This window comes from Stenella coeruleoalba (genome assembly GCF_951394435.1).
Source record: "Stenella coeruleoalba genome assembly, chromosome: 1".
Lineage (NCBI taxonomy): Eukaryota > Metazoa > Chordata > Mammalia > Artiodactyla > Delphinidae > Stenella > Stenella coeruleoalba.
The window spans coordinates 137925339-137937540 of NC_137169.1; the positions used below are offsets into that span (position 1 = coordinate 137925339).

The 12202-nt window shown below is 38.8% G+C and overlaps 1 protein-coding gene across 1 annotated transcript in view; it reads right to left on the reverse strand.

Moving 5' to 3' along the window:
• USH2A (usherin) overlaps positions 1-12202 on the reverse strand; it is a 785755-nt gene that overhangs the window by 191322 nt on the left and 582231 nt on the right. The window contains exons 50-51 of the mRNA XM_079900731.1: positions 4896-5119; positions 87-291 (exon numbers count right to left, since the gene is read on the reverse strand). Of these exons, the coding sequence (XP_079756857.1) occupies positions 87-291; positions 4896-5119 (429 nt within the window). The remainder of the gene's footprint in view (positions 1-86; positions 292-4895; positions 5120-12202) is intronic.

The following is a 12202-nucleotide window of genomic DNA, read 5'->3' on the forward strand; positions in this document are numbered from 1 at the left end:
TGAGGTCAGAGTGAAATAAATCTGCGTTTTCAGCAGCTTTTCACTCCCCCTTCTAAGCCGCGGGCAGGTGGCTCCCTTTCTGTTACCTGTGAAGGAGAGTGTGTTTACACTTCCCATATGAACAGGCTCTTCAGCAGATGAGCACACTTCTTCGACTGATTCCTTCCCGATGGAATTGTGAGATCCTCTCATCACAGTACAAACGTGACTGGTAAAGTTGAAGTCACACCTGCCGCAGTGCGCTGTGGCTTCCATAGACGCCGGGCAGACGGTTCCGCAGACTTTGGTTTCCTAAGTCAAGCGGTAGAGGTGGGGCGGGGGGGAAGGGAATTGAAAGCGCTCATTTAGACACGTGTGGCATAGGTTTTTACGACTCTCAAATAAAATTTTCCTGTGCTGAGTTCATGAATGAACACCTCAAAATTCATAAAAGGAAATGAGGGCAGTGTGTATACTAGAAAGAGCAGTTACTTTGAAATGACACAGATCTGGATTCAAAATCCAGTTTTGCAACTTGTTGGTGTTGTGACCTTGAACGAGTCTCTTATCCCCTCAAAGCCTCAGCTTCTTCCGTGAAAGAATGGAAATTCAATTTACTATGCGGGTTTGTTTGAATGACTCAAATGAGATAACGTAAATGCCTTACACTTAGTAGATATGCTATAAATAATAACAAGAGTCATTATTTTATTATTGTTACTTTGACACTTTCCTAATGGAGTTTTAGACAAAATAAAGAATGTGAAATTTGAGAATCTGCACTTGTGCTCTTGGGAAATTTGGACTAATAAGAAGTATTCTGCACCCAAGTTTTAGAAAATTTAAATATTTCATGAACTGTCATTATAATCATTATTATTTATATTTATAAACTTTTTCTCTGGTGAATCTCTGGACATTTTATAGCTATTGATAAATACTAGTAGGCTCTAATCTCAGAAAATGAAATACTTCATCATCCCAAATTACAGGAGATATAAATAAGGCAATATTCTTATAAGGCAAAGCTCTACTTCATCTTCCCTTTATATAGGTAGCATAACTTATTTTAAATCATTTTTGTTATTTATAAGTGATCTACATTCAATCTGTCTCTTTACCTAAAATAAGTTAAATTATTTTCCCAACGATGATCAAAGTAAAGCTGCTTCAGAAAAATATAGTTGGATTTCCATTTAAGTATGGTGGATCGAACATGTGCATTTATCGTCATTTCCTCTTAAAGCCCAACCAAATGAAAATAAAGGAATATGGAAAGTCCAACGAAACAGGAAGGGAAGTAACACACGTTTTTGGCAGCTGGGAAGTGGACGGATGTGGCAGAGACAAGACTATGTGCCCAGGAATACCCATTTTTGCCTTTTCTCCCCTGGAACGCTAGATTTTCAAGTCCAGCTACAATAAGAAGAGCCATGTGACTAGAAATGTCTGTGTGACTGTGTACAGGAGAGATGCCTTCTGCATCCAGGGAAGACGCATACATGTGCAATCATCCACTCTCTCCCTTTTTCCACTGTGAAGCCCCACAAGATGGAAGCGACTTGGGTTCCTGAGATGTTGCATGGAGGAGATCTGCCAGTCTCACACTGGACTGTCACAAGAAAGGTTTAAAAAAATTCATTCTGTTGACCCATTCCATACATGAGTATGTCTGTTTTCACCTCAGCACAGTCCAGTGTATTCTGGCAAAAACACAAATTAGTACTTTGAAGTTGGATGTTGTCTTAACAACAATAACAAAACCCTAAAGTATGTGGCATTGGCTTAGGGTTAAGCAGGCCATGGCAAAGAAATACGTACTGGGCTTTGGGAAGCTGGGGAGGTCTGTTGTACTATGGCTAAATATTCTGCAGACTCTGCCCTGGGATAACTGTCAAAGCAAGCCAAGTGTTCCTGAGCTCACCACTCTGGGGAAGACATCATAGCTTAGAACGTGAGCAGTATGTGTGCTGTTAGAGCTGCATTTGGTCAAGGATTAGAAAAATGAGAAAAACGTAGAAAATAATTGGTGAAACTAAAAAAATAAAAAAAAGAGAGGGTCCACTGGAAGATATAAGCCAGGAGCCAGAGTGGGAAAGCTAAACGCAATTCTGCATATTGCATAGTGAGAACCCCAGCCCTCTTTGCTACTGGATACTCCATATGCCAGCCAGGCATGTATGCCATCCCGATGTAGGATGGAGTATTAAGGATACTTCTTTGAGTATTAAAATAGTACCAATCTTAAGCCATAATGGAAAAGAATATGTAAAAGAATATATATATATATATATATATATATATATATATAAAAATAAAACTGGATCACTTTGCTGTACAGTAGAAATTAATGCAACATTGTAGATCAACTATACTTCAATAAAATAAATTAAAAAAACTAAAATTTTACAGGCAAAAATAGTACCAAACAAATGAGACATTTCAAAGAATAAAGCAAACAATTCAAAAAAGCAACAATGGAATTAATATTTCCAGAATGATTAAAAAAATGACATTCCATGAATGAAACAAGAGTAGGATGATATAAGTAATAATCAGCAAACAAGAAAGCGCACTTAAAAACTAAAAAGCATATGATAGCTAAAAACACCCCCACAACAAATCAATAGAAGGGTGGAAAGATATAGTTAAGGCAATATCTCATCACATTGAAAAAGATGAGGAGTTAATCAATAGGCAAGAAAGAAGAAGAAAAAATTAAAACATCAGTTTAGGAAGTCCAACACCAAAGTGATCAGTGAAAACAGACAAAAGAAGGGGCAAATTATCAAAGACATAATAAAATAACAGTCCCTGGAAGTGAAGGCCATAGACCCCACCCTGCAAAAGTCCACAAAAAGTATATCATTATGAATATTAATAATAATGATGATAATAACATCTATATAGAGGCACATTGCCATGAAACTTTAGAAAAGCAGAATAAAGAGAATGTCTTAAAAACTGTCATGGGAAAAACAACATGGTTACCTACAAAGAAACAGGACTCAGAATAGCAATGAAAATTTAAAAATGCAGAAATGCCTTCAAAATCCTGTGTAGAAATATTTTTTGACCTTGAATTGTATACCTAGCTAAGCTATCAATCCAATGGGAAATAGAATTACAATAATTTCAGACTTCAAGCTCTCAAAACATTTACCTTTCATGCACCTGTATCAAGGGAGATAATTTTTCAAAAGAAGGTGGCAAAAAGGGACAACTGGAGTTCAAACACAGAAAGACCAACACAGAGGAGGAGTGAAAGGAATTCCCAAACTGACAGCTTAGGGAAGAAGGGCTGGGACAGCTGTGCAGAAATCCCACAGTGATCCAGTCCAGATTGGAGCAGGAATTGGAAGACTCCAGGAAAGAGGTCTTCAGGAAACAAAATGGAATCTATGGATTGAAATTTACCTATAACACACTGTGTGATTCAGCATTCAGAAAATCTTCTAATCATAATCATTTAAATATGAATTTTAAATACAACTGTTAATTGGCCTTCATAGAGCCAATTCAAGCCAACTTAAAAGATCATGGTTATATCCTGAACATCCTCCTTAAATAGTGGAAGCTGTCTCTTCTTGACCAAAATGAGATGCCTGGGAATCCAATGTGAGGTGGGCAATAATGAAACAGATAGTTGTGAGTGATGGTGTCATTTCTGAAACCAACAGGTTTTCTATCTTCATTCTTCAAATATGAGTGCCCCTCTAAGGAGAGTTTTTTCATACAGATGCTTCCTAGCTCGTTATTTTAAAGGCACGTTCTTGCAACATCACCAGCTCTTTAAGACCAAAAAATCCTAAGTATTTAAGAAAAATATCCTAGTCAAAACTTCTGAAAACACTGGCCTGGAATAAATTTTGGAACATAGTGTCGGATAGATTTCTTTCATAGAACTGACTGAAGTTGTGTTCAAATCAGATCGATTCTTAAAAAATTTTGTAGACAAAACCTTACTATTTTTATTGGGTGTTTTGTATGGTTATTCACTTCATGAAGTACCTACTCTCTTCCACAATTTTATGTGTAATCTGTTTTTCCTTTCTTTTTTTAATTTTAATTTTATTGGATATGGTTGATTTACAATGTTGTGTTAGTTTCAGGTATACAGCAAAGTGATTCAGTTATGCATATCTTAATATTCCTTGCCACAAAGTGCTTGCTGGGGCCTTAAAAATCTCAAGACTTATGGTCCATTCGACAGACCATGATGTCCACACAATGATTGTGTAGTTGCCTCACTCAGCAAGAGCTCTTCTATTGTCTGTGACCAAAGCACCGATTTTTAGCCACCTCTTAGTGACAAATTACTACCAAACGTAGTAGGGTGTTTGTTTTTGAAACGCCCATAATCCTTTCCTTAAACTGGTAGGTTTCTAGAGTGCTGGGTCAAGTTTAATGCTAACAAACATGGAATGGCTGTATGTGGAGCATCTCAACGTACAAACATAAATGATGCACCCACAGGCCTATTCATTTTTGTGGTTGGCTGGCTTTTGCTGATCTTGCGCTGTCTTAAGGAATATGATAGAAACACAGTGAAGTGAATCTGCTGTATGTAAGTTCTCTATGAAAGGAAAGCAATGGCCTATGGTTGGGGGGCTAGAGAAAAGAAGCTGAATTTCCCTTCATCTCCCACCACAGCAACATGCCGGCTCAGACTTTCTGTCTGCAGTAATCTGAAGTGCTGGTAAAGCTTCCTGAGAACAGCTAATCATTATTAATTCCTTTAGAATTCATTGCAATAACATCAATCATAGCGAACTCATTTGGTATTAATATGGATGTAATGTGAAAATGAATAATGCACACAGGAGTTTTTATATTCCTATTTTAGAAAAATAGTTATGAACAATGTATTTCTCTTTCCATTGTCAAATCAGCCCGAGAGGTTTTCTATCAATTACCTTCATCATCATTCCAGTTGAAATCTTGTCAGAGCAAACATATTTCAAAGGATTATATCCAACTCCATTACAGCATTTCTGGCTGTTTGGAATAAGTTCAGTCTCACAGCATTTTACTGGCACTGGGTCATTCTTTTTAACATGTGCTTTAGATTCTCCACTGGAAGCAGAGCAGCATGTGGTATCTGACATATTCATATAATCCTGCCCACAGCAGAACATCCCTGCAACAATAAAATGTTATATATGAATATGAAATAAAACAAGAGAAGAAGACTGAGGCTGCTATAAAGTTTGGTATAAAAATGTCAGACTCAGGCAGTTCCTGAAAGGGTATGAGAGCTCAGGTAGCATTTCCCTACCAAGGTGATTTAAATGTACAGGGAGGGGTCCTTCTGACCAAGAGCACCAGACACTAATTAGGTAAAGAACACACAAGAGGAAGTGTTCTAAAATCATTCAGCAGGGGGCCAAATTTCTCCTAAGCGCCATAAAAAATGATATGATTTCTGTCATGAGAACTGCCTGCCCATTTTGTGATGATAACATCTTGTTGCAGAAGGGGTAGTTAAACCACAGGAACCCAGAAGAAATCTTTAGAAATTCACAAGGGAGAAGAGGTCACCCAAGCACTCTGGGATAAGAGGCTAGACAGTGGAGAGGTAGAACTGGAGACTTTGCGTAAGCATCTTGTAAGTTTCTGCCTGCCTTTGTCTAAGATACAGATATTTGATTCTTGTGAATCCAGCAGCAACTGTAACCATTCTTTGGTCATGAGATAGATCTGTATCCAGAACCAGTTGAGTGCACTCACAGATCAGGTGAACCATTTGGCCACCATTCTTCAAGCTGCACTAGACCCATCACTGGACGTGGGTAAGAGGTTGGGGTGGTGGCCGAAAGACCTTGCAGGGAAGATCGTTGATCTCCACTTCTCGCTGAAAGACAGGTGTGCCTGAGATACCAAACAGCCTCCTTTCTCCCACCCAATTCAGTGTTAACTGCTTGTGTTCACATCATTTAGATCTTGCCGTAGAAGAGACACAGCAGAAATATAGACATAAAAGGCTGAATAAATAAACAATGTACTAGAGTCAGATTAAGCTAGAAATTAAGATGCCTATACCCCACGTCACAGGGCTATCATAGTAGAATTTATATCCAGTTATATAGCAGCGCAATGTGATGAATGATTTATTTTAATTAGAATTTTGTCTATTTATTATTAGTCCTGACTGATAACATAAAGAACCTCAACTTCAAAGGGCCCTGGGGTCCCGAATTGCTCAATCTGGTCCTGTACAAACACCTACATTATGAAAGACACTCCTAATAATAGACCAATGAGTTTTAAGTGCTTTCCAGTTTATAAAAAAAATCCTTGAAAGTAGACACTGACTTGGCACATGCCTTAAGAAAGATGTTTATCCACACATGACTCCAAAGAACACTCTCACTGATCTTTCCACTTTAAAAATATATCTCTCAATATTAAAATTTTTTTATTTATGATTAATGATATACATTGATCATAACTGCATTTTGACATCATGTTTAAAGGTGATCATGGTTCAAAGTAATTGGTTTAAAAGTAAACTGTTGGGCTTCCCTGGTGGCGCAGTGGTTGAGAGTCCGCCTGCCGATGCAGGGGACACAGGTTCGTGCCCCGGTCCGGGAAGATCCCACATGCCACGGAGTGGCTGGGCCCGTGAGCCACGGCCGCTGAGCCTGCGCGTCCGGGGCCTGTGCTCCGCAACGGGAGAGGCCACAACAGTGAGAGGCCCGCATACCGCAAAAAAAAAAAAAAAAAAAAAAGTAAATTGTTTTCTTTGGTGCTTTATTAATAATTTTAGTTGTATTAACATTGCCAGGGAAAGTTCTTTCAAATAGATACACACAGCAGGGCTATCATTGTAGTCTGACTTTTGATTATGATGGGTAAAACTCACACACACACACTCTCTCTCTCTCTCTCTCTCACACACACACACACACAAAAGAAAAATCCACAGCTTCAAGTTTTATACTGTCTGGGCATTTTTTTTCCTGCTGCTTTCTGATCAGACATTTAAATACAACCTTGGATTCTTTGCTGTCATTTTTTTTTTTCTCCAGCAGTTTTCTTAAAATAATTCATGTTTCTATTTTAAAGAGCAATCAAAATCTGAACACTGGCCCTTTAGGGAGCAGAATACATTCTCCACCTCTACTCCCAAATTACTGTATGGTTTCACCATGCTTTAAGTATAAAATCAAAATGCAGACATTGACCTAATTCCAAACTCCTAATCAGTCATCTGATCGCTCTGAGGGACTTTTGACAGGTCAACTAAAATTTTGATAATGAACTGTTTTTACACTAGAAAAAAAGGATGCTTTCTTTCACAAAGAGCTTCATCTTTGTTTCACTGAATTAAAATTTAAAGCCAAGATTTCACTCACATAACAAGAAGTGACTCCCTTTCTAGTTTCTTTGGTAAACCATTACTTCTTTAATTATTATCAACCTTGTTCCAGCGTGATAAATTGCTAATTACTTAATACCCTAATCAGCGTTCATTCTTTGCACAGATAAACTGTGACAGTGCCATTAATTTAAATAGTAATTTCACTTAATGGCCAGAACGGCACACCAGATTTTTATGCAGCATTTTCTGAAGACTGCATCCATCACTGCAATATTCTGACATAAAGATGTCTGACGTGCACTAACTCACTTAGGGAGAGCAGATGTTGCCGAGCAGAGCTTGGTAGTAATTCCCATAGTGCATCACTTCAGCATGAATGAGCTGCAAATTCAGAGACAGACAATCTTCTGAAACTGCATTGCAATAACTTTTGACCCTACCTAATTTATCACATGGAGCACTTGACTTTTGACCTGTGACACACAGAAATCACAGTTTTAAATATGCCCAAAGAAAAACAACACAGGTCATGTATTATTGATGGATTGATCTACACTTCCAGAGGCTCTTCATTAAATTTGTACAAAGGTGGAGATTCTCTTTGAACAAGATGCAGATGTTATTAAAGGGGTAGAGTAGGTACTGAACTATTAGATATTTATTTCTGAGATCAAACAGCCTATATTGTCTTTGCAAATAGTGCATATATCCAATGGATAGCTTTCGTTGCATTGGATACACCTGAGAAAAGAGTGAAGGAAAGCATTTTTTGACTCATAATATTATGAATACTTCCAATATGTTACTAACACTTACTAAATGTCCATGGCTGAAAGGAGAGCATTTATAAACATACAGTCCTGATGAATTTCTAAATTGTTAATTCTGTACAACAAGTGTGCCATTTTTCTAAAAATTATCCAAGGATTATCATGCTTTTGAGTTAAAAATAGGACAGTCATAAAAAACAGAGTCTAGAATATGACAAATCATTGTGGAACTCTGGGATTGACCATGGGGACCACATTTTAAGCCAAGGAATTATATTTCAGGCCTAGAAGAATGTAAAAAAAAAAACAGGTTTGTGATTAGTCATCCTCAGGACAAACAAAGTTGATGGCAGAGCATGAAAGAAAAGAAATGCAACTTGTCTTCACTAGCAGCTGGCTCTATGGCTACCACCACAAAACTGAGACAGGGTAGGGTAAAAATGTTCCCCAGATCATTGCAATGTATTTTATAGCATTTATACTTTACACGTTTCAAAAGGTCATTGTATCATATGGAAATCTTCCTGGGAAATCTTTCAATACACATCTTACACAATGGATTTCTATGATGTATTTCCCTCTCTGCAAAAGTCCCCACATTCCATCTTATGTAACAGGGGTAGTCATTCATTCGACTGATGTCAGAATCTAGGACACGGAAAGTCAGTACTTTATTCTAGAACAGTTTCATCCCAGAGTTTCATATCCAAGGTTGCATGGAGAACACAGATAATAGAAATAAAGCAATATGTTCCAAAGGTATGTCATGATTAGTTCCTCATGGCTAACAGAAAATCCTGTCCTCTTTGCCTGATAGAGAGGCTTTAAGGTTCATCTTTTAATATGAAGGGGTATAATCAGGTCCAATCTAAGACTGATGGCACAAATGATAAAACCATATAGGCAAACACTACAAATAAAAAGAGTAATAAAGGGGTTTAAAATATATTCAAAGAAAATGGTTCAGAATACATAGCCACTGAAATGACGAGCATGACTTCCATCCCGAGGTACCTGTGTAACACTCCTACACAACTCATCCGCCCAGAGAGAGCACTAAAAACATAAACGCTACTCCAGCACTTCTGTTCCAACAGCATCTGTTAATTCACTCCATTTATAAAATACATATTGACAAAGACAACTGAACTGGGACCAGGGAGATTTGATTTGGTGTGAGAAAGTCAATTCAATGTGATTTTGTTAAAGGGCTCCTGCAGGCAAATAAAAGAGTTTAAGTAATAAAGTACATAAAGAGATGTTTTACGAGCCAGCCCGGTGTCGTGGCAGGCCCACAATGCCAGGCAGGGAGAGAGGCCAGGCTTAGGAACAATATTATGAGATCCAAACCCTCAAGCAGCAGGTACGGTATTGCTAGGCCGAGGAAAGAAAGGGCCATATGGATATTCTGGAAGGTCACTAAGGTCACGATCATTAGGGGCGACAGGAGGGCGCGGCAACAGAGACAGGAAAAAGACATGTGGAACGTGTCTGTTTCCAGTGAAACCTGCAGGGAGGTCAAGAGACTAAAAAGAGATTTTTTTTTTTTCCTTTTTAAAAGGCTCATTCTTTCAGTCCACCATGATTACCAGAGTTGGTGGAACTGTTGAAGGTCAGGGGAAACTCTGGAGCTAATTTTGATTCACAGGAATTGAGGAATGGCAGTTTGCTTAGGAAATAGTTGGCTAGCATGTATATCATATTGAAGTACACCAGTGATTCTGAAATTTGGGCCCATGGATGGACTTCAAGGGTGTATGAAATGGCAAAAAAATTTTTGTGTGTATCCTACATATTATTATTTGAGGTGAGGGTTTGTAACTTTCAAAAGATTCTACCAGGAGTGTCTGACCTCCAAAAGATTAAGAGTCTTTGTCCTAGTGGACAGTGACCTCTATTCCATTTCTTAGAAAAGGCACTTTTGGCAAGAGTTTTGTTTTGCACAGGCTCCGGACGCGCAGGCTCAGCGGCCATGGCTCACGGGCCCACCCGCTCCGCGGCATGTGGGAACTTCCCGGACTGGGGCACGAACCTGTGTCCCCCGCATCGGCAGGCGGACTCTCAACCACTGCGCCACCAGGGAGGCCCTTGGCAAGAGTTTTAACTGACTTATCTTTCCTTCTCCTTCACATCCATTCTGCCACCCAAATCTAATTTATCTCCATAAATCACAGTTCTCATCATCGCATTGACTCTTCCCTGAGTACCAAATAACGTTCAAATCCTTTCGGCTTTTCGGCTTTATCTCCCTCTATTTCCTTACACACGGCATCCTCCTCCAATCAACCCAACTGCTCACTCCTACCTAGACATGCTTTGCAGGCTGCTAATTTCACACTTCAGCTCAAGCCATGCCCTTTAGCTGAAACGTCCTTCTTCCATCCACGTGTCTCAAAATCCTACTCGTCGTTTGCGGTTCCGATCAGCGGTTTAGCTTTCTTCATCATCTTGGCTGGAGTGATCACTCAGTCTTAAGATTATGCTTGTATTCATCCCTCTCTTATGCCTGTGTTTAATCTTACAGGCACTTTTCTCCTTGATTAGATTGCAAGTCCTTAAGGGTAAAAATGGAATCTTAGCCATTTTTACACTCACAAAGCACTAAGAATGATATTTTGAATATAGTCACTACATGGTACATGTTTATTGAATGAAGGAATATGGCAATTGACTTAAAAAAAGCAACAGATGAGCAACAATGCTAAAATGAGACAGCTTACTGCTGTTTTCAAACTCTCACTCATTACGGTGTTGGGGTGGGCGGGCAGCACTTTTGCATCTCCACTACTCCATGACCATGGTTCTGTCTTTTTTTTTTTTTTTTGTGGTACGCGGGCCTCTCACTGCTGTGGCCTCTCCCGCCGCAGAGCGCAGGCCCCGGATGCGCAAGCTCAGCGGCCATGGCTCACGGGCCCACCCGCTCCGCGGCATGTGGGATCCTCCCGGACCGGGGCCCGAACCCGTGTCCGCTGCATCGGCAGGCGGACTCTCAACCACTGCGCCACCAGGGAAGCCCCATGGTTCTGTCTTGAATGGACCTGTTTTTAGCTAACACATCTAAAGGAGAAAGAGGTACTCAACTGGTTAGTCATAGTACAGGATAACTAACTAATGGCCATGAATTTCTAGCAGACCTGATTACTAAGCCTTAAAGCAGTGGTTCTCAAAGTTTGGTGCCAGGACCCTTTTATACTTTCACAAATAATTGAGGACCCCAAATAGCTTTTGTTTATATGGGTAAGATTTGTTGACATTTACTGGGTTAGAGGCTAAAACTGAAACGTTTGAAATAGATATTCATTAATTCATTTAAAATAATGATAAACATATAACATGCTAACATAAATATTTATGAAAAAATAAACATATTTCCAAACTGAGAAAAATTAGTGAGAAGAATGACATTGTTTATATTTTTGCAAGCCTCTTTAATGTCTACCTTAACAGAAGTAACTGGATTCTCCTACCTGCTTCTGCATTCAACTATTGCAATATCATGGAAGCAACCTAAATGCCCATCAACAGATGAATGGATAAAGAAAATGTGGTACAGATACACAATGGAATACTACACAGCCATAAAAAGGAACGAAAATTTTGCCATTTGTGGCAACACGGATGGACTTGGAGGGCATTATGCTAAGCTAAATAAATCGGACAGAGAAAGACAAATATTGTATGTTATCATTTATATGCGGAATCTAAAAGAATACAACAAACTTGTGAATATATTACAAGAAAGAAGCAGACTCACAGATATAGAGAACAAATGAGTGGTTACCAGAGGGGAAAGGGAAGGGAGGAGGAGTGAGGTAGGGGTAGGGGATTAAGAGGTACAAACTATTATATATAAAATAAATAAGCTACAAGGATAGATTTTACAGCACAGGTAATATAGCCAACATTTTATAATAACTATAATGGAATACAACCTGTAAAAACTGTGAATCGTGATATTGTACACCTGTAACTTATACAATATTGTACATCAACTATACGTCGATTAAAAAAAAATCTGTTGCAATATTACATGTCATGTAACCTCTGGAAAACTCCACTGTATACTTATGAGAGAATGACAGTGAAAAAGGCGTATAATAGTTTAGTATTATTGTGAAAATAGTTTTGA